At 35.8% G+C, this 23653-nt stretch overlaps 1 protein-coding gene across 1 annotated transcript in view; it reads left to right on the top strand.

The window, feature by feature from the left end:
- Positions 1-23653, top strand: part of GBE1 (1,4-alpha-glucan branching enzyme 1) — a 270358-nt gene that overhangs the window by 51531 nt on the left and 195174 nt on the right. The window contains exon 2 of the mRNA XM_073892065.1: positions 914-1083. Coding sequence (XP_073748166.1) covers positions 914-1083 — 170 coding nt within the window. The remainder of the gene's footprint in view (positions 1-913; positions 1084-23653) is intronic.

The following is a 23653-nucleotide window of genomic DNA, read 5'->3' as shown; positions in this document are numbered from 1 at the left end:
CATTGCTCAGTTTATTGTTCTGGAACCTTCACTTCTGACAAAAAGCACCTACCACCTGCCTCACTTCAGTTTTACCTGTTTTGTCATAGCTTCTCCCTAGATCTGTTGGTATTAGTGACAATAGTAGTGTTTTGTTGGCATAGCTGTATGGACTCTGGCTCTGGGAGAGGGTCAGGAACAACCATGTGCTACTCTTGGTCCTCCTAGGGGAGGAATCTTCGGCTTCTTCTCGTGGCCACTAGCTTTTACAGTTTGACATGATGTAGTAGTTCTTTCCATGCTTATTAGTTGATACAGGCCAGACAAGGCAAACTACAGCCCATAGGCCAGATTTGACCAATAATGTTTTGTAAATAAGTGTCATTGGCATCAGCCATTCCCATTCATTTACATCTTGTCTGCAGCAGTTTTCATGCTTCAGAGAGATAGTTGAGTTGTTGTGAAGTGGACCAATTTACTATCTATCCTTTAACAGGAAAAGTCAGCCAAACCCTGTTGTAGGGTAAGTTTATTTATCTTTCTGGCTTTTGACTATTTTTCTTTTATTTTCTTAGGGGTTAGAAGAGAGACACATAGTGATGCTCCTTCATCATACCATTTTGACATATAAGTTGCTATAATACTGATTTTTTAAAAATTTCATGGAATATAGAACAATTGTATTTTCTCTCTTATACCAAAATGCATGAAATTACCAAAAAATGTTAGATTGCTTCAGTTTGAGATAAGAATGATTTTATCGTGTGAAGTAATTGCTACCTTATTATGTGAAATTATTCACATTATTCCTCTTTAATATTTTTTTTTCTTTTCTTTTTCTGAATAAGAGTAAATAAAGCATTTACTTAATGACAGTAGCTTTCTTGGAAGATGATTTTATTTTCTAACTTCATTCTTTTGCACTTTTTCAAAGGTATAAGCGGTTTAACGAGACTTTGAACAACATCGGAGAGAACGAAGGTGGTATTGATAAATTTTCCAGAGGTTATGAATCATTTGGTGTCCACAGATGTGCCGATGGTGGTTTATACTGCAAAGAATGGGCCCCAGGAGCAGAAGGAGTTTTTCTTACTGGAGACTTCAGTAAGTGTTTGAAAGATTTAAAGTTGTACAATTTATTTATTTACTTAAAGACTTGTTATACTTCATATATTTATATGAAAATTAATGATTACAGATATCTGACCTTTCAGATAGAGCCATCGGATTTGTGTCTTTACCTTCACGTGGTAAATTTCCTACTGTAATGTAATACAGGTGTTCCTGAAAAGCTTTTATGTTCTGTAAAATCATGTACCAGAAGTAACAGAGTTTATGAGAAAAATGGTGCTAGGCAGACTGCTCCAAATTTATTCAACTTTGTTGGCAAGTCCTGACAAAATCAATAGCAATCTGGGTAAAAATATTAGTGTAAGTTAAATCTCCACTAGCATTTGCACCTGGTTAGATGGCATTGTAGTTCTTGGATCCTCTAGAGGCTAATATCCTGTTTTGAGACCTCAGTAAAAGTAGACATCTAATCTAGAGGATAAAATTCTGCATGACTCAATTCTTTTTGTTTTTCTTTTCCTTTTTTATAATACAAAATCAATTTTTTAAAAACGAATATCTTCTTAGCCTTGTTATTTGCACTGTGAATTTTATTAGGCGGTTAACCCGGTGGAAAGCATAGTTGGTCTAGATGTCAGGCTTCTGGCTTACAGTCTAGTGAGGAAGAACTTGTATGTAAAGAACTATAATACAATTTGCTCAGGTGTATTCTAGTGGTATAAATAAATTACTGTAGTAGAGACAAGGAAGAAAGCTCGGTTTTGGAAGTAGAATAATGAAAACTAGGCCTTGGCAAAATGTTCATAATACAAGGAAATATCAGAATGAGAATCATCCTTTAGTGCCAGGAGAGTACCGTAGTATTTAAAATTTGATTTTATCAGATTCAAAAGTCTACATGCTATATTATTCCAATTATATGACATTCTAGAATTGGCAAAGCTATAGGGACAGACGACAGAGTTGTCAGGGTTTGGAGGTAGGAATTGTGAGTTGACAGAGGAGCATGAAGGAACTTCTTGGGGTGATGAAAATATTTTATGTCCCAATTGTGCTGGTTGTTACATGACTACATACATTTGTCAAAATTTATAGACCTATACTCGTAAAAGACTGCATTTTATCGCATGTAAATTATACCTTAAAGAAGCCGACTTTTAAAAAGTTTTGATTTTATACATGTTGTCTAAAGCAGTACTGTCTAATAGAAATATAATGTAAGCCACTTACGTTAATTCAGAACTTTTAGTAGCTATATTAAAAAAAGTAAAAGGTGGACAGTTGAATGAATTTTAATAATGAAAAATTTTATTTAACCCAGTATATCAAAATATTTTAATAGTAATATAATCAATATAAAATTCATTGAGGTATTTTTGTTCTTTTGTATTCTTTTAGCTCTGATATTTTTTCATTGGAAATACTTGATCTTTATTTAGATTTAATAAAATTTTCAGTTTAAGAATACAAACCCAAGTTTTTTTCAAACAGAATTAAAAGTTCTAGTAACTGAGTTGAATAGTAATTTTAAAATTTAAATTTAATAAAGTAATTAAAATTAAATGAAATTTAAAATTCAGTTTCTCAGTTGCACTAACCTTATTTCGAGTGCTCAGTGGTTACATGTGTCTACTGGCTCCTTTATTGGAAATCACAGGTCTAAGGACTTGCAGTCCTGCAAATTAGATGAGGCCTATTTCTTGAGAGTCATTAAAAATTTTAAGGAAAGTTTTGAGAAAGACCATATGATCTGCTGGCTTAGATTAGTTTTGTTTGCCTGATGATAATTACGAAATTATATAAAATTATGGGGATAAGAGACTTCTTAAATTTTATTAAAATAGTTATTAATAATTTTTTCTTATACACAAACATTAATATTTCTCCATCTTCTTTATACACCTGCCTCGACTAGTAGTTTTTTGTTAAAAGACCATTTAGACATCCACCTATCGTTCAGGCCCTTTTGGCATTCTATTTTATTACTTCTTTTTATGGCCATTTATAAGATTGAGAGTATTGATTGAGAATGTACAAGTTGATTTTTACATAGAGATACCAAAACTATTATAAGAACCTCAGTTAAAATTTGGTCCTTGTGTTAGGTACCACCTCCAACAGATTTATGATTAAACCCACTAAGTAGGTTTTAGAAATATAAAAATATGGGAAAGGAACTATATGAGAATTAGATTTGGGAACTGTCATACGGACTAATGCCGATTTACTAGAAATTGTGCCTCGTAAATATACTTGGGTCCTATGTGCATTTGGAAAACTGCATTTTAAAATTTTATTTAGGATTTAATGCTTATATATCGAAAGTATAATAATTAAAATTTTTTTTGTAAACAGAAAACTAAAAATTATCTACTTCCTATTTTAATGTAAAAATGCCCTCTGTTACCTTGTTTTTTTTTTCAATTCAAGTTGATTTTTAAAAATGCTACCCTTTGTCAGGGTGTATAACATAATTTAAAATCTCTCCATATACTTGGGATAGGATTTGGTGAATTATTTTCATCAACCAATATTTATTTAGTGTCTAAGAACATGAAGAACATCAGATTTAATCAGTGAGCCCTTAATTTTACTGGAGAGATGGGAAAAACTAAGATAAATGAAATTGTGATAGAAAATAGGAACAGGCAGTATGCTGGGAACATTTAAATGACTAATCTATTTTTTCTTTCTTTTTTTAAAGATTTTATTTATTTATTTCAGAGACAGAGAGACAGAGAGCACAAGCATGAGTGGGGGAGGGCAGAGGGAGAAAACAGACTCCCCGCTTAGCAGAGAGCCCCATGCTGGGCTCCATTCCAGGGCCCCAGGATCAAGACCTGAGCCAAGTGGACTCTTAACTGCCTAAGCCACTCAGGTGCCCCACTAACCTATTTTCTTTTCTAGATGAAAGAATAGCTTTTCTCCCCAAAGTCACAGGGTCTCAGGGTCTCTGTATACATGAGATCTCAACTTTTTCTCACTAAGGAGCTTTCACTTAAAAAAGTTTGAAAATTGAGAGTAGAGCCAAACTTTTGGGTTAATAATGCATTTAAAAGAATATGTCTTCGGAAAAAAAATGTTCCTGTGAGTAGTGAGTATTAATTTGATATGACTCTGTAGAGCATAGAATTTTGATAATCATGACAACATAGCTGAAAATACACCCTTAAAAAACTGAACTAACCATGCCTTTAACACAAGGAATTCTGTATTTTGTTTTTCCCTACTTACATTTTCTTTCCTTTTTTTTTCTTTTTAAAGAAGAGTTGAGCAAGAAGAAAGTCATTTTTCTTTGTTGAACTTTTTCTCAGGCTCCAAAATAGGTTAGATAATTTTATTGTTAAGTTTTCTAATGTATAAATTTGTACTAAACCAAAGGAAAAGAAAATGGATATTAATTAGCTAAACAACTATAGTATCTTTTTTCTTTACAAAATGCATATGAAGATTAATTAAAATGTTCTTGGTAGCTTTGCTGATCATATTAAAATGTTTTAAAAAACATTTAAAAAACATTTAACTGTATTTATGACTGTACTCATATTTATCAGCTGATAGGTTGACACAGCAATAAACTTAAAAGGTTCTGTAGAATTAATCTCCAACTGTAACATTGATCAGTTTTTAGAATTCTATTCCTGTAACACAATAAGCTTAACTTTCTATATATGTACTTGAAATACCACCTTAAATTAAAAAAAAAAAATTGCTTCTTCACCTATTGACAGAGATTTAAAAAGTAACATAACTTTATTTATATTTTTATCTCAAGTGTAATAATATAAAACATTGCTTTTGTACCTACCTCTTCTCTCAACCCCCAAAGATAATATAAAACAGTTCTTCAGACACCAGCAACAAAAACTTTATGTCGGCTAATCGCTAAATTGACTGTTACTTATATTTACCTGAAAAATGGAAATTTTCTTAATTTAGTTTTTACCTAAATGATTAGACATTTGTGGTATTTTTTTAGGAGAATATAAAATTAAAGAATGTCTAGACTTTAATTCTGTATTATGAAAAATTATACTTGTAATCAAAATACTCTAGCATACTGTGATATTTGTCTCCTCTTTTAATCATTTTAGAAATGGACTGCACTATACGTTCTTTCTCTGGGCTTATTCATAATGTTGCTCGTAAATATTTGTTGTTCTATTGTATTTTTTTGCCAACCAACTTGAAGATAATTTAGGTACGACTATTCAGAATAGTCAAATACAAATGATCTTTAAGAAAGAAATTGGCGTGTAAAAAAAAAAAGTTTGAAATCATAGTTGAGCTTTCGAAACACAGTTCTTCCTTTGGCTTAGTGGGGATAAAGTGATGATATTTGTCTTACTTGCCTAAAGTGGGTTGCTGTAGATACTAACTAGATTGTAGATGAGAAAACATTTTATACCTTAATCAGTGCTCAAGAAATGTTAATTGACAGGATTGAAAAAATTCTCTCATTTGTAATGTTTTTTTTTCTTATTAAAGAAATTACTATTAATTTTTTTTATTTTAAAGATTTTATTTATTTATTTGAGAGAGAGAATGAGATAGAGAGCATGAGAGGGGAGAGGGTCAGAGGGAGAAGCAGACTCCCTGCTGAGCAGGGAGCCTGATGTAGGACTCGATCCTGGGACTCCAGGATCATGACCTGAGCTGAAGGCAGTCGCTTAACCAACTGAGCCACCCAGGCGCCCTAAATTACTATTAATTTCAAAAGGCAGTTGACTCTTGCGTGAGTCCAGTGATTTAGTCTCTGTGTTGTCCATACCGAAGTGGATCTAGCTTTTGCCATCCACATTTTTAAAACTTGAAAAGCAACTTCACTTTAAATATATTACACATATTTTTCTTTATTTGAGAGAAAATGAAAGAGTCATTTCTTTTCCTTTAAGTCATTTTTTAAAAACTAGCTTTTTAAGCAGCTAGCAGCTGCCGTCGCAACCCAGGAGGACAGTGGATGTATAATGACATTCATCAGGATTGGAATCTTACCACCAAAAAGTATTTCTGGGCAAGCCAGAAACTACTTAAAGGTTCGAGATGAATTTCTAAAACTTTGAATCATCTTCAATAGAGCAAAGATTCATTCTTTAGAAAATTAAATGTGATTTAAAATATACTTGGAGTTTTGGAACTAAACCATGTTTATTGCAGGTTGCTAAATAATTGAAGAAAACTGGGTGCTTTCCAGTAGCTAGATGGTAATAAGTAGAGAAAAAGGCAGTAAACTACATATGTCAATATAAAATAATTGGGTTCTATTCGCTATAACTGAAAACATTTCATTTAAAATTACTAAGTCTGGGAGCTAGGCACTTTTCAAATAACCTAAATGTCTATCACTGATGGACTACAAAAAAAAAGGGGGGGGGAAGTAACACCCTGATTTTTATGCCTATAGAAAAAAGGAACCGCAGATATTTTTGCGGAGTAGGAAAGATATTAAGGAGAATTTTACCTGTTTCCTGGACAAAATTAGTCTATAATTTTGTTTTCAGTTATACAATTGCCCAGAAGTTTACATCATCATAAAAGCCTTTGTATTTCTTAATTCCACGTGCTCTGGAACAGTACTACTGAAAGTGTACTCTCTGGACCAGTGTGGTTCCATGCACTGTAATTGTTTGGCAGTGATGTATTGGCAGAAATTGGGATTGTAAGCATTTAGAGACTTTACTTGTTTTTAAAGATTTTATTTATTTATTTGAGAGGGGGGAAAGAAAGTACGAGCGAGCATGATGGGGAGGAGCAGAGTGAGAGGGAGAGCAGACTCCCCACTAAGCAGGAAGCCAGATGCGGGACTCAATTCCAGGCCCCAGGATCATCATCTGAGCCGAAGGCATCTGCTTAACTGACTGAGCCACTCAGGCACCTCAGCATTTAGAAACTTTAATAGTTTGACAGAGTAATTTTTTTTTTCTGGTGAATCAAATGATAATATAAAAATTGGGGCTTAAATTTTGAAAGCCTTTTTTTCTTTTGATTTTCTAATAATTCATTTTATTACATTTTACATAAGATTTGGTCTATAATAGATTGGAAATTTTTTTTTTTTTTAAAGGTAACTGATCCATCAGCACAGAGAGTTGGGAGGAACACTGATCTAAAAATTAGGGATTATTTATTGGTTTAGAAGTCTTTTATGGTTGGAAGGTACAGTTCTGATGTCAACCTCCTTTGTATTCTCTTCCTTCCCATAAATCAATCACTGCTATGTTAGTCAGCTTTCACTGTGGTATGGCATGTTACAAAAAACTCTAACATAATGGTTTGCAACTGCAAAGGCTACGGTTATCAGCTGTGCCTCAGTCCCAAGGGTCAAATTCTTCCCAGGATGATGGAGCAGCCCCTGTGTGGGACATGCAGAGAGAAAGAATAGTGGAGGAAACCTGTTATGGTTTTAAAAAGCTTCAGTTTAGCAGTTAAATGTGATTTGAACTTCCATTTCATTAACCAAATAATTTGGCCAAGCCTTATGTCCATAGGGCATGGGAGCACAATCTTCTTTTATGGAAGCTCATGAAACTTTGGGAATAATAGTATGAATGACCCCCATGGCAGAAAACACATACTCATAATATAAAGTGTAAACTTTCCAGATTCTTTGATATTCTAGATAATCTGTGTGTGTGTGTGTGTGTGTGTGTGTGTGTGTGTGTGTGTGTGTGTGAGATCAGAGGGGAGTTGGTTAGGTAGGGTAGTGCAGTAGTGCTCTCTACCTTGATTGTTGAGGGTTTTTTTTTCTGGAATCTCAACTGACCTCTGGGTTCAAGTGGAACTTCAAGGAGTTTTTTGTGAGTTAGACACTTTCAACTTTCTGTGGGTCCTCTGTGAATGCATTTTTGTTATGTGGGTTCTCATAAGTTTGGCTCTTTGGAGATTGGGATGTTTCTAAAAAACAAATTTCTGGGATGGTCTGAGGACTCTTGATGTTGTTATTTTAGCAAAGAGGTGGCAACTGCAAGGTAGAGAGGTAGAAGGCATTAGGACTATTAACCAAACCATTACCAATGCTGAGAAATAGCCTCTTTGATGTATGTAAACTTAAAATAACCAATCAGCCAAGGCATTCTGTAGAAACTTGTCAGGACTTTCTCTAGCTTTCCAACCTGATGTTGCTACTCTCCTTCCCTTTATCTGTTTTTACTGATAGATTATTTATTTTCGACAGAGTAGAGGTACATTGGAGGTTTACTTAGCTAACGTCTACTTACCAAACTTAGTGAATATACTTCTGTTTGACAGGCTCACTCTGAATGATACGGACAACTTTCCACGGGATACTGAGCATGCATGGGTAGTAGACCGTAGTCTACCACATGTATGCAGTTCGGCTCCTGCCATTTACATTCAGTGCTTATTAGTGAGCTGGTTTCCCACCCCCTTCAAATCCTGTGAATGCCAATTCTTCTCATTATAATTCTGCAGTATAACATTATATAAAGTGATGAACTATAAGTGTGACAGCAAAGAAAATTATTAAGTATTGGGAAAATCTCAGTAAGGACAAGTTGGAAAAAAATGATTTTGAATTAAGTACGCACAAGTGAACCGTGAGAAAATGATATAAATCTAACAGTTTCACATGCAGATTACTTTGTGTGCACCTTTTAGCTTCTGTTCCATTATAACCCCAAGGTAATTGGAAATATAAATGTTGCATTGTAGTTGTGGGTTCATATAAGAAAGATACTGTAAAATCTTAATCAGAGGCCCTAAGGAGAAATGCCTTTAATCTTATATCAGAATATGGGTGAATATTTATATTTTATTTTAAGTAAAAACAAAATTTTTACTGTTTTGATGTGTATATGTGTGCATATACATATGCATATATGTATTTTATCATTCTCTGCTTTAACCAATATTTTCAGTACGTGTACCAACACTGCCCCAATTGTGCTGGATCAGAGAGCTTTGTTATAAGGTCTAATGGGATTATTTTTATAGGGAAGCATCCTTACCTCCTGGGATTCTAGGAAATTGCTGTTAGAGACCTTAATGCTTTGAACTGTGTGACATAAATGATAATTTTCTAGCCTCGTGTTGCTTTTTTTTTAAAGATTTTATTTATTTATTTGAGAGAGAGAGAATGAGAGATAGAGAGCACGAGAGGGAAGAGGGTCAGAGGGAGAAGCAGACTCCCTGCTGAGCAGGGAGCCTGATGTGGGACTCGATCCCGGGACTCCAGGATCATGACCTGAGCCGAAGGCAGTCGCTTAACCAACTGAGCCACCCAGGCGCCCGCCTCGTGGGCTTAATGTTGATGATGTATTGCCCTCCTTTTTGAGGATTTGTATCATTTATATGCTAGCGGCTGTTGTAGTATCATATATTCTTCCTTTTCATCTCCCCCCCACCCCCCGCCAACTTCATAGACATACTTTCTTTTCCTAGCACATAGTATGCAGTGTGCAACCTAAAAGAAACGACCTATATATTCTTTGTTTAGGAAGATTTTATAGAAGGAGGGGTAAACATGTCTTCTAGGAAAGAATCAGATGGGCATGTCATTTACAGTGGAAGGTAGATTATTTCAGATTCCTGGGGTGGAGGAAATTTGGCTGTTACTCCCTGGCCGCTTTATCATTGGTGTGTAGGCAGAATTGAGACCTTTTCACATATGTAGGGATGCAGAAAGTGTATCTTCAAAGCATTCTTCCTTAGGATGTTACATATGGATACCAGCAGAATGAGGGAATAAATCAAGACAGAGGACCACATGAGATGCAGGAACCAGTGACTCGAGTTTAGGAAAAGAGTAAAATGGAAAGAGAATTTGTCAGGCTATGCAACAGGCATAAGAGAACAGACAATTAGGAAGGGACCAGGTAGAGAAGACCCCAGAATATTCCCTGGGAGGAGGTTCCCTGGAAGGAAAATGGCAGAATGGAGAAACCATTTGGAAACTTAGAAAACTTTAGGATATGAATGGATGTTTTCAGTAGAAGAAAAAAGTAAGACTCAATTTAAACATGATGCTGGGAAGAGTCTTCTTTAGGTGGCTGTTAAGGATTGAATTTGCATGTTGAAGCCGTGACCCCTAATGTGATGGTGTTTGAAGGTGAGGTCGTTGGGAAGTAATTATGCTTAGATGAGGTCATGGTGACCCTATGATGGGATTAGTGTCCTTAAAATAAGAGGGAGAGAGACTAGAGTACTCTCTCTGTCTCAGTCCCATGTGAGGATACAGTGAGAAGGTGACAATCTACAAACCAGGAAGAGGCCTTCACTCTGAGCCACATCTTCTGGCATTTTGATCCTGAACTTCCCAGACGTCACAATGTTGAGAAATGCACGTCTGTTATTTAAGCCACCCGTTTTGTATGGCAGCCTGGACGGACTAGCACAGTGGCGCACGGTCATGTCACTGTACTGTGGACAAGCCTGCAATCCTTGTTTTCTACTTGGCTCTGCGATGGACAATATTTAATATAACATAAGAACCATTCATTAGTGTTTAACTTTTGAATTGACCTATAGAGGTATCATTAAACACTTAAAGTTTTAATTGTTTCTGCAAAAATAATATTGAAAGACTTTGGAAGATATTTTTTAAAATATTTATTTATTTATTTGAGAGAGAGAAAGCATGCGCAGGGAGGAGCAGAGAAAAAGGGAGAAAGAATCTGAAGCAGACTCTGCACTGTGTGTGGAGGCCGCCGTGGAGCTTGATCCCACGACCGTGAGATCATGACCTGAGCTGAAACCAAGAGTTGGTGGCTTAACTGACCGAGTCACCCAGGAGCCCCAGATTTTGGAAGTTACATTTTTTAAAGATTTTATTTTATTTATTTGACACAGAGAACACAAGCAGGGGGAGCAGCAGGCCGAGGGAGAGGGAGAAGCAGGCTTCCTGCTGAGTGGGGAGCTTATCATGGGGCTCGATCCCCGAATCCTGGGATCATGACCTGAGGTGAAGGCAGAGGCTTAACCGACTGAGCCACCCAGGTGACCCTGGAATATATTTTTAAAAGGCTATCATTATATGAGTAACCATAACCATTTAATTAAAAACTACTCATTAAAAATGTAAGTGAATTATATCTATATGGTGATAAATACTTATATCTATCCATGTAATATATATCAGTATAATATATCTTATATACATGCCACTTGATGAAACAGATATGCTGGGCAGATATATGCCTAATCTAGACATTGCTTTATGAATAGAAATATGAATGTTTGTTCAACATGTTCATCCTAAATAGGGGAAATAGGTGACAAGAGAGCTTGGTCAGGACTGCAGGTGAATGAACCATGTGCAGATTGACAACTCTGGGCACATGATAGGAGTTTGTTTGCTTGTTTGTTTTTAACCCGGGCTATTCTAAAATTAGAATTGCTTTATTCTTGTTATCTCAGTTGACTGGTAAGTGTGCTTGGCTCCAAAGAACAAGGCTGTCATCTCTAGGTAAATTATTCACACACTTGCTTCTGTTGAAGAGTTTTGGTTGAGAGTCCCAAGATTTTAGCCTCTGTATTAGTTGGGGGGCAGTAGGACATAGATGGCATGCTCAGGGGTTTCACTGGAGAGAGTTTAATGAAGGGCTTTTTACAGAAGGCTGGTGAGGGTTAAGGAACTACTAGAATTGGAAGCTGTTGCCTCTTAGGACGTAGGTACAAGAAAGGAAGGAATGGTTACTGGAACATAGTTAAAGCTGAAGTCATAAAAGAGGAGTCTGATTACAGTATCTGTGGCCAGAGAGAAAGGCAGCCACTGCCAGAGGAAGCAGGAATGGAGTAGGTGTTAAATATCTCCATTTGTCTTATGCCAACATCCACCGTTGGCTAGTCCCAACTTGCCACTGGAGTGCAAGGGAGACCTGGAATTGTCATCTACTGACGCCAGCCTCTGGGGCCTCGAGCAGGCTTGAGAAATTCAGAAGGATCTTAAGGTAGTTCCTAGCGTGGAGAAATGGAGAAGAACCGGGATAGCTACCCAGATTTCTCTTAACATGATTTAGAGGGCTCTCAAAGACTGGAGGCATTTCTGACTTTATTTTCTTCTAAGTGATCGCAACTTCTTTACATACGACATCAATGTACTATGTACCTTTCCATTCAAAGAGGCAGAAAACATTTTTGGTGCATTGGTTTCTTTCCCCCTTCCTTGCTGCTTTGCTTACACCCTCCCTATCCCTCCTTTTCTCCCTTTCTTCCTCTCCCATCTTCCCTCCCTGTTTTCATTCTTCCCTCCCCCCCCTTCCTTCTTTTCTTTGGATATATCTTTAATCTTAACAATCCTGAACAAGGCTAGTAGCTAATATTAAGAAGCACAAGAGTTTCAGGTTTTCAAAAGGGTCTTGGATCTTAGGGGAAAGGAGATGGAACTTTATTTCTTAATCTACTTAAAGCAAGCAATTAGCTTTTAGCCATTTAGCAAAGCCTTCTAAAATAGCATAAACCAATTTATACACAATTACCAGTACATCTAAAATCAGAGCAAGTAAACTCCAAGTTTTCTTTTTTCTTTTTCCCCCTGAAATTATAGAATATAATCTTAAAGTCAGGTGCTTACTCTGTTAAAGTTGTAATGTCTCTCAAATAATATTCCAGTTCACTAAATGTACAGTTGAATGGGAGTATATAGTGATTTTTTTTTTTTTTAAAGCAGGTTTATTTAAAAAAAAATCTGCTAGAGTCCTTGAAGTTAGGGTCTGGAATTTAAATTCAACAATTTCACCTTCATCCCTCCCTACTTTCCTTTCCCTTGAGCAGCAATACTTATTGGGCACCTTCTATGTGCCAGACACTGTGCTAAGTAATGGAAATTCACTGATGCAGAAGAAGGAAAAATAACCTTCTCCTCTAGCATGGGAAATGGTTGGTCTCCTTTTAACTAGCAATTAATTGCCTAAGGTCATCTAGTCATAAAATTAAACTGGGATTTTGATATTATTCTAAGTATTGTGGGCATCCCTCTGTGACTTTTTTAGGCAAAATAAATAAAAGATCAAAGATACCACTTTATAAAGATATTTTAGGAAATAAAAAATTATGTAAAGATATTTCCCTAAGTACTTTCTAAAGTTGAAACAACTCTTAGAGTATAATTTAGTAACAAACAATATACTCTTTCAAGATACTGGATTTTTTTTTAGGATTTATTTTATTGCTTATTTTGGTGATATTTTATGTGTTTATTTTTAAAGCAAAAGTATGAAAATGAAAGTTTTGGGGTATATTTCCAGAGAATCTGTAATTGATTTAAATGATACATGAGACATTTTTTGTCAAACTGAAGTGAGCTAGAAAAAAATCTCTTAGAATAGCTGTATTTAGATTTTAATGAAACTAGGCAGAAAGGAGACTAAAGTGAATTTCCTTTTTAGTCTTTTAAATGAAAAAGTGCATCATTTGTCCTATATATCTTATTCATCATCAGTCAAAGCAAAGCATTCATTCCTATGAGAGAGATAATGGATTCAGAGAGCCGAGAGGAATGGAAGATTGTCATTCAATGCTGATGAGTTTTAGTAATATTTTTATCATGAGAAATTGGGTTGCAGAACCTTAAGATTTGGAATTAAGTTGCCATAGATATATTTAATTAAAAGTAGATTGCTTTAACCTTTCTTTAAGTTAGAAATACGTTTAAAATCTTAAATTAAATTTATAGTTAGTTCGTATTTAACTTGTATTCAGGACTTGCCTTTAATAGGGATTCTTTATAAGGTATAGCCCCAAAAAGGTACATTTTAATTGAACTATTACAGTGAACATATAAAGAAAGTTTCTGAAAGGATGTTATAACTTTGTATATTGGATCAAAGTATGGCTTACTTTTCTGCTGATGGAGAAAGTAACCAAACTTATCAAACCAAACTAAAAAGAGAGACCAGAACAGGGATCTGCATCCTGAACTCTCTTAAAGCCTCATCGACACAACTCCTTAATCAGTATAAATTATATTTCCTAGTGTTTTATTGTTATCACCTGATGGGTTGGGGGTTTCTCATTGATAGTACTGTTCAGTGGTTAATACTTTTCTAGAAGTTGAAATATAGGAAGAATGAAGTTACCAAAGTAGAAAAGCAAATGAACATATATATATATATGTGTGTGTACATATATACATATTTATGTGTATATATATATATATATATATATATATATATATAGACACACATATATGTATGTGCCAGATTTGTGAACTCTGATATTACAGAATCAGTTTTAGGTTCATTAGAGGAAATTAGAATGCTCCAAGCTCATTCTGTGATCTTATCTAATTGTGCATTCTTAGTCCAAGGCATTAAAAAAGTAAGTTGAATAAAGAAGGTTGTGTAGTCAACTACTAGCTGTGACCACACCTCCCAGGCCTGGAAATCCATGCCCTAGTTCAGGACGTTGTTTACCCCCTCAGTCTGAGCACACACAGGCGTGAGCTGTGTTTAGGGCCATGCCCATTCCCCGCTGGAGGAAAGCCAAAGGAGTAGGGAGGGGGGGATGCTGCAGCTTCAGTCTGTCATCAAGCCTGGGGCTCCTATCAATCAACTTTTTTCTGAGGGTTACAAAGTCAGAAGAGGGGTTTTATCTTAGATCTACTCAGATGCCTTATAACTTTATTCTTGGGAATTGAAACTTTTTTTAATAGCTAGGTCATGCTGACTAGCACAAAAGTATCTCAGATTAATTGTACATATTAAATCAAAATAAACTCTGTCAAAAGGTAAGTCTATTCACGATAACTTTGATTTCCTTTCTAAAGGAAAAGCTTCTATAGAAAATAGTCCATATTTGTTCTCCTTTTCCCTCCGCTCCACGGGGTGAGGTAATCACAAACTGCAATCTCCTATAAATATACCATCATTACCCAGAAGGTAATTGCAACATTATATAGTTGTTAATCTTTTCTCAATGAAGATCGAGATTCATTCTCTCTCAGAGGCTCAGTAAGAAAGCGTGGCCATGTGAGGCATACAGAAAATGGGAATTCATTGTTGTTATAAGCGTATAGGTTATCCTCTAGACTTTATTTTGTTTCACACCTTCATCACTAGCCATGTAAGGAGAGCCTGCTCTGTACAGTGCTGTAGAGCAAGTAAGATCAGATGAAAATGTGTGAGAGCTCTTAGCACAGTGCCTGACATCTTATACATTCACAATAAATATTTCTTCACTAACTCGTTTTTGTCTTTGTCTGGCATTTTCTAGTTTAAAGGAAAATGTGAACATTATTGTCTAGATGGTCAAAACATGCCCTTGCTGGGTTACTTTTTGAAGCTGTGGACTCTCCAGCCATTGGTGGTGGTATTGTTCCAAATTGAAAGCATAACAATTTTTTTTTCTATGGAATAAGTAGACTATACCAGGATAATTCCTTTCTTATGGAATTTGGATTCATCCCTTTACCAAATGTTTCAGTATTTTGTTTAGAAGTCATTGGAACAATAGAGAGTTGAAGATAGAGCCATGGAAAAGCTCAATTTAGGGGTATATGGATGATAAGAAGAGGTGGTGACGGCATGAAAGAAGAAATAGTGTTAGGAAAATGACAAGAGTGTCCTATCATAACATAGAAAGAGGAGAGGGCTTTTCAAGTCAAAGATGGATGTATACAGTATTATTATATTATCTTCATACTATCAAAAATGTAGTGAACATTTAACTGTGCAATAAGTGCTTAATATAGACTTGCAACTAAATCTTCCCAGTTGCCCATTGAGGTAGATACTATTACTGTCTTCACAGTCCAGGTGAGTACACTGAGACTTAGACGCTGGAACTCACAGTCGCTGACCTGTGCCAGAGTCAGATTTCACTGAAGCCCTTTTGTCTGTATGTTGTAACCACTGAGCTAGACAAGGGGTGAGGACCACAAGCTTTCAGGAAAGTGAGTTCCATTTGCAGCTTTTCTTTGTAGTGGTAGGGAGTTTCCCTAACAGAGAGTTGTTTCTTTATTTTACAGACATGGAAATTCAAATTCAAGAAGTTATATAATCTGCCAAAAGTCACATATCTAGTAAATAGTCATTGAAAGGTTTATCTATAAGTATTCTGCACATACTCATTCTATTGAGGCTCTGTTTACCAATAGCATCCCAATTTTGTACCTTTGAATTACATATAATTCCTAATGTACATTCCAGATGTACATTGAAACTCATGTTTCTATCTCTAGAAGCTGATTTATACTTTTGGGATAATTTTATATCTAGACTTTAAGACATCAGTATTGAGTGTGTGTGTGTGTGACATTATATACATATATAATACAATAGATATATAAGTAATTAGATGGTTTACATTCTTTACCTTTGAGTTGTGAGACAGAAAAATTCAAAGTGGACTGACTTGAAAGAGAATTCATATATTTAATTTCTTTTCATTTTTTTCAATGTATTTGAAGAATCAAGCTTCATATCATTAAGATTACATTTGTTTTGAACCTTGGCTACCATTTTTCAAATCTAAACTTATTTGGCTATATCTACCGCATATGGTTTCACGGGATTGTTCCTATTAACATGAATATCACCTTTCATGGTGATTTTGAAACTAATCTTGAAGGAAGCTTCAAGAAATTTTGTTTGTTGGATGACACGACCTGATGATTAATTGAATATGGTGGGAAAGGGAAAGGCAAGGGAAAGTTACAGAACATATAACATTCAATATTATGTCATTTATTTTAAGACATACACAAGCATACACAACACACACACAGCTTTTGCTTCTATAAATAACAATAAATGTATTTATAAATATGTGTCTGTATGAAGTATGTATGAATGTATTGAGGTGTGTGTGAAGTAGGTATTGAAGAACCACATGACTTAGAAAGTACTATCTTAGGGGAAGAAGGGGGTCTTGGGGAGGTGGTCAGTTGAGTTATTTTAGTCAGACTTAATCACACTTACAACATTGTAATGTCTAGTATTGGAAAACAGGACAATAAAGAGAGTCATAGATGATTCTCACAGATGAATCTCGTAGATTTAATCATCATTTAAAATTATTATTGGGCTGCTCTTGTGGAATATTTTGGGGATAATCATTCAGTTAGGGTAAGTAGTGATGATAAAAAAGAAAAATTAGCAAATGTTTAGTACATACTTTAAGATGAATAATATCACTATTATAGTTTAAAAGTACATATTAAATGTAACTATAAAATAATGAGTAGTTTTGGTAACTATTTAATGCACACATCGATTTTCTGCTATGTGCCTGCTCCACTGCTAGAACTGGAGAGATATCTACCTTATTACTCTTTGGTTGCTATTTCTCTATCTAGCTCTTATTATCCACTTGATGTATAGTCCTACATCTGAGATCCAGTTCATTCATTTCTTTGGGGAACCTTAATAAGAGGGAATTTAGAGAGAAAGCATGCACATAGAGTTCGGACTGAAGGGATGCACATATGACTTTCGCTGGTGTTGAGTGTCCACCGAGTATCAGAGAACTTGAGTTCACATATGCTCAGGTAGGTCAGCAGTGTCCATAACTGAGGAGATCTCCTTATTGTGTTCAGTGGAGACCAGGGGCAGGCACAGAGAAAGCAGATAGTTCTCTGTCTCCAGAGTATCAGATTCAAAGGATTTTGCAATGGGCAAATGGCCAGTGGTCAAGAGACAATGGAGGGAGCTTAGAGCTTAGTCTGTTAAAAAATAAGTGGTACAGTGGACTAGCCCTCTAGTGGTGGGGGAGAGTGTTAGTGGGGTAAGAAGGCAGAGCCTTGCAGGCCCATTTAGGAGGTGGTTAAAAGTGACAGAAACATTTTAATGATTTTGTTTCAAATTTTAGAGTTTTTTAATCTGTTCAGTCCAGTAGTTAAGAAAAACACGCTTATTCTCTTTGTTTGACTTTAGATAAATGGCTATGAAATTAGAAGCCAGAAAACCTGGTAATAGTAAGTGGTTTCAATGTGCTTTATTTTAATGGAATTGCCTTAATGGAAGTCAGATTTATTCTTGAACATGTTAAACCTCCATATAACTTGCCAGTATTTTCCTGAAATTGGCTCTCTGATTTCTGAAATGGGAGTGGGAAAAGATGTGAAAATTGATGGCCTCAAGCTTTTTAAAATCCAAATTGAAACTTGTACTACAAAGAGAGAAGTTTAACCTGAGAGTTTATGCCTATATCAGCATGACACAGAGCAGCAATTGAAGTTTTCTTACACCCCACAGATCTAATAAACACATTGGTTCCTTTAAAAGTGATTCAATTTTCTTGGATTTGGGATTTCAGAAAAGAAGGAGCATAGCCTAATGAATTATGTGTTACGTGCGTTATAAATGTAGAAATCACACATAGAGGTCTATTTTAGATGCTACTTATATGTAGATAGGGATAATTAGGCATTTTATGAATCTTTACATTAACAGCTTATTAAACATTTTAGAAAAATCAGCTTTGAGTGCTGATACTTTTTTTTTTAAGTAAGTTCTATGCTCACCCTGGGGCTTGAACTCATGGCCCTGAGATTGAGAGTCGCATGCTGTACTGACTGAGCCAGCCAGGCGCCCCTTGGGTGGTGATAATTAATTATATATATTAGATTAATTATATATAATTATATATACACATACTTTTAAAACTTAAGAGTTTTGTAACTTTTTTCACTTTATGTAAATGTTACATATAATTAATATGTTATTAAATACCACTCATAAGAAGGTGATCTTCTGAAATCTTTATATATTATATATATTACACATAATAGCTTTAGAATTTAGAACATAAAGGAGAAAATCAAGATCTCTTTTAAAATACAAGTAAATACATTCATGTTTCTTTTAATATAATTTTGCTTTTAAGTCTACATAATTTAGTGATACATGTTAATTGAAAGGATTAATAAAAAGGAATTACCTAGATTTTTGTGCTTCTTAATCATTTATACTACTTACTAAATATAGAGATAATTATTTATAATCTTAGTGTATAACAAAATCTTATTAAAGGAATACTATTTGTGTTTACTTGCAAAACTAAAAAGACATGTTTTTTTTTAAGTCTGTTCTTTACTGAATTTCCAGTTGCCCAGTTATCTTATGAATTCAATTTGGTATAAAAAGTTGAAATTCATTCTTTCATTAAAATGTTGTTGAGTACTTATTATGTGGGAGGTACTGTACTAGGTGTTGCCATACAAAGATAGATAAAACTTGGATCCTTACCTTTAGATAGCTTATAGTAAAAAACAAATCAACACAGACACATGTAATAAGTGCTGTAATAGATATAGATTTAGGCTACTTGTAGGATGTTCAGAGGGGTAGTGCTCACTCTTACTTGGTGCACAAGTCAGCTGTGGCCATAGTAATGCCATGTAACACACTATCCCAAACTTCATATGTAACAACAGTAGCATTTATTTCTCACTCCTGTATTTGTGGATCTGCTGGGGGGGCTCTGGTTTGTAGAGGTCTAGATATACTTACAGAAAATGATAGGGTAGCAGTCAAGATTTTTTTGGTGGGGGATGAAGCTGCTGATGAGGGATAGGGGAATTTTTGCAAAGCATTATCAAAACTCATTGTCTAAAAGGTGCAAAGAAAAAAAAGTGCAAAGAAAAAAAAGTGCAAAGATTGCTATAGCAGCAATTCCGTGTTTAAGACTCCATGATGCAAGTTATTCCAGACTGAATGAGACCTCTAGATCCATGATGCCTTCTGACATGACTAGGTCTCTTTGATGTCTGCTCCAACCTCTCCAAACACTGTCTTCCTGAAAGTTTCTTCTTGAACATTGGCCTTCTACCATACTTGCCCTGTAAATCTGCATCTAATTGTCCAATATCTCTGCTCCTTCACAGCTTCTAGGCCCCATGAGGAAAAATCACATAGCCATATGTACTGCTGCTTCTGTGGGTTCATGGCCATTAACAGTCCACAGAAACCATTTGCACACCCCCCAGCCCGCTCTTCCTTACATCCTCCATAGGAGCTATTTAGTTCTACCACCTCTTCCCGAATCCCTCATTTCACTGCATTCCTCATTCTCCCTTAGCATAAGACTTGCTCTTACTTTTCAGAGATAGTAGAAGCCAACAGAAAGGAGAATTTCAGCTTCCAAACCATTTCCCTAAAGAGATCTATTCATCCTTACCACATGCTTTCAATAGGTATTAGAAGAAATTGATGTCATGAGACCCTACATTGACTCCCACTCTCTTTTCTTCCTTAGTATAATAGATCCATATACCTCTTTTTCTCCCACCAGCTTCTCCCTCTGCTGCTTCCTTTCTCTCTGCATACAAACTTTTTCACATCTTTCCTTCCTTAAATATACTGGAAAACTAAAGACAATTCCTTCCTTAATTCTTGATCAGATTTCTAGAATGATATTGTAGATCATTGGTTACCAAACCTGTGTGCACAACAAAAAATTAGGGAGCTTTATAAAAGTGCAGTCCCACTCCTTGGTCTGACTCAAGGATCTGGGATGGGGTCTGTTGATTTCTAACTTTTAAAAGCAGCCATGTTGGTTAAGTGTCTGACTCTTGATTTATGCTCAGGTCATGGTATTGGGGTTGCCCTGCATCTGGCTCCAGGCTGGACATGGAAACTGCTTGGGATTCTCTCTCCCCCTCTTCTTCTGCCCCTACCCCACTTCACCGTCACTGGCTCGCTCTCTCTTTTTCTCTCCTTATCATAAATGAATGAATAATGAATGAATGAATGAATGAATGAATGGGTTTTAAAAGCAGCCATGTTAGGGAACTCTGGCCATAAATGAATCTGTACTGGCAGAGGTAACACTCACTATTTGTCTGTGAATAAGTTTACAAAATTGTAAGTTTAAGGAAGTATGTATTTACACATACTTTTATATATAATTCATATTGTAGAAACATATGTATGTGCATATAAATACCTGTGTAGTAAAGAAAAAGAAAACTTTGTACTAAGGTATTAATGTAGAGGGAGTTGGGTTTATGAGTATTTTTTATGAGTGTTTTTTTAATTGTATTTTTTGCCTTTTATTCTACACAGAATACACATTTCTTTTGTAGTAAGAAAAAAAATAGATAATAGTACCCTCGTGCACATGTGTTCCTCCATTAAGCCTCCCATTCCCTCAGATTAGGTATCTTTTCTGTAGTATTTGACCTTAACTGCAGTCATAGATTGTGTTGACCATTTCTAGTCCTTTTGAATTCTCTTTTCTCTCACTTCCATTTTCCCTGTCCTGTTTCAGTAACCACCCATGCAAGAAATTATCACTGTCACCTCTAATAACCAAACACTGCTTCTTATCAATTTTAACTCTGAAATAGCTTTCAAATGCGTTCCTTTTCCTCCGTATCTTTACTCTTGTGATGTAAGAGAACCAACTGAGGTGGGTATCACTGACACCCAAGGGGGAGTGACCAGGAGTTTCAAATGTTCAAATGCCACTGAAAGCTCATGTAGGTTGAAGTCTGAAAAAAAACAATTGGGATTGGAAAGTTGGAGGTCTTCACTGGTGAACTTTGCCAGAGTGTTTCAGGAACATTTTAGGGGATGAAGAAGTGTAGAGTAAGTGGAGATAGTAGTCAAAAAACTGGACTATCAGTGACAGGAGAAAGAGTGACTTGGACCGAAAGGGGGGTTTTCTCAAATAATATCATTGATATTATTTGAGAATTAGCAAGTATATCAGTTCATCATATTTGAATGCTGAGAGTAACAAGCCTATAGAAAGAGAATGTTTGAAAACCTCAGACCATGAAAAAATAAATAAAACCAGTTAAAAGGAAAGAATGGAATCAAGAAGTTAGCCTTGAACAGGAGAGAGAAAAACAGAAACAAAAGTCTCTTCTACAGACTGAAGGAAAGGAGGTCAAGGTGGCTGCTGGTATCAGTTTGTAGGTCTGAAAGCAGAAAGCTGAGGGATTTCTTGCCTGATGGCTCTATTTTCCCCTGTGAAGTTGAAAACAAAGTTTTCTGCTACAAGGAAGGGAGTATATGTGTTTACCCCTCTGTGGACGTCCTAGAAGCTACTCAGAAGAAGGGGTCATTTTTTATTGTTCTCTTTCCCCCTCTCTCTTTTTCTCTCTCTCCGTCTCTCTCCTTCCCTCCCTCCCTCTCTCTTTCTCTCTCTGTCTTGCTGTCACTCTCTTTTACTTTTGTGGTTGTCAGCCATATGGCTATACACCAAGAATAATGATGGGGTTATTGTTGACAGTCAAGGTTGAGTGTTTAGGGAGCAGCCCGAGTCCCATGCTCTCCGTTGCTTAGCTGGGAATGGTGACTTGGTTGGGCCTTGCGGGCCCGAGTGCCCTGCATTTAACAGATTGCTGCAGCTCCTTCTCTGGTGTAACTGCCACAGACCTGCGTAACGGTTTCAAGGCTTGCAAACATTTACTGTCGAGCTTTTTATAAATGAAAATATCCACATGAAGAATTTACTTCCTAAAACATAAGATTCCAGAAGAATAGCCTTAATTCATAGCGCAGACATAAAATCTAGTTAAGAGCCCAATGTGTGTTATGTACATTTCTAATGTAGAGAGATGCTGGACTGGGTCCAGACTGTTTATGTATGTCGTGCAGGGTAAGACTACACACAAACAGAAGCTGGAGTCAAACCAGCATGGGTTCAAATCCTGGCTCTCACTTCATAGCTGTGGGACTTTGGCTTTATTGCTCTCCCTCTTTGAGCTTGTTTCCTCATCCATCAGATGAAATCTGTATTACTTTATAGGACTTTCGAGATAATTGAATTAGATATTGAATGTCAAGCTCTGAGGACAATCTATACTTACTGTTGTTGCCATCAGAGTCACCAAGTCATCCTATTTTTTGTTAATGTAATGACTTTTATTACTTCTTCTATCACAATAAAACTCTCCATTCCTGTATCATTCAAGACAGCATCTGCTCAAACCATTTTTTTTTAAGAGAGTGGGTTTTGTGATAGTTTTATAGATTTCTTTTCTTTATAGGACTCTTCCAGAGTCCAACATAAGTTCTAACAACAGCAGCAGCTTGTATGTTTATCTTGGTAATCACCCATAAATCTATTGTTAGTCTGGGCTCCAGAAGAAGATACGCTTTTTTTTTCTTTGCTTAAAAGCCTGTTTTCCCCCCATCTTCTAATGCGGTCAAGTTGTTCTACCTTTGCAGAACCTTGAAACATTTAATCATTTTCTCTTCAAAGAAGTCTTCAGCTATCTAACTTGACTCTTTATTCTGCTTATTGACCAAGCTATCTTCTCAGCATTAAATTCTTATATATGTCTCCCTACATGGTCTTTCCCTTTACAATTATCTCTGATACAATCTGATTTTAGTGTAGGGCAGAAAGCTCAATAGAAGTGAACAGATAAAGGCTATCTGACCTTTAAAATATTTCTTATTTTTTGAACAGCTTTATTGAGATAGAATTCGCATACTATACAACTTAACTATTTAAAGCGTACAATTCCATGGTTTTTAATGTATTAAAAAGTGTTGTGCAACCATAGCCACAATCAATTTTAGAACATTTTCATCACCCTGAAAGAAACCCTGTACCAACTATCACCTCACAATCTTCCCATCCCTCCCCTAGTCCTAGGCAACCAAATACTTTATATAATTTGTCTATCCTGGATATTTCAGATAAATGTAATTATATGTGGTCTTTTGTGACTGGCGTCATACACTTGGCA

The sequence above is a fragment of the Callorhinus ursinus genome, unplaced genomic scaffold, assembly GCF_003265705.2.
Source record: "Callorhinus ursinus isolate GAN/ISIS: 27379988/994484 unplaced genomic scaffold, GSC_fseal_2.0 scaffold1, whole genome shotgun sequence".
NCBI classification, from domain to species: domain Eukaryota; kingdom Metazoa; phylum Chordata; class Mammalia; order Carnivora; family Otariidae; genus Callorhinus; species Callorhinus ursinus.
This window is presented reverse-complemented; position numbering and strand designations above follow the sequence as displayed.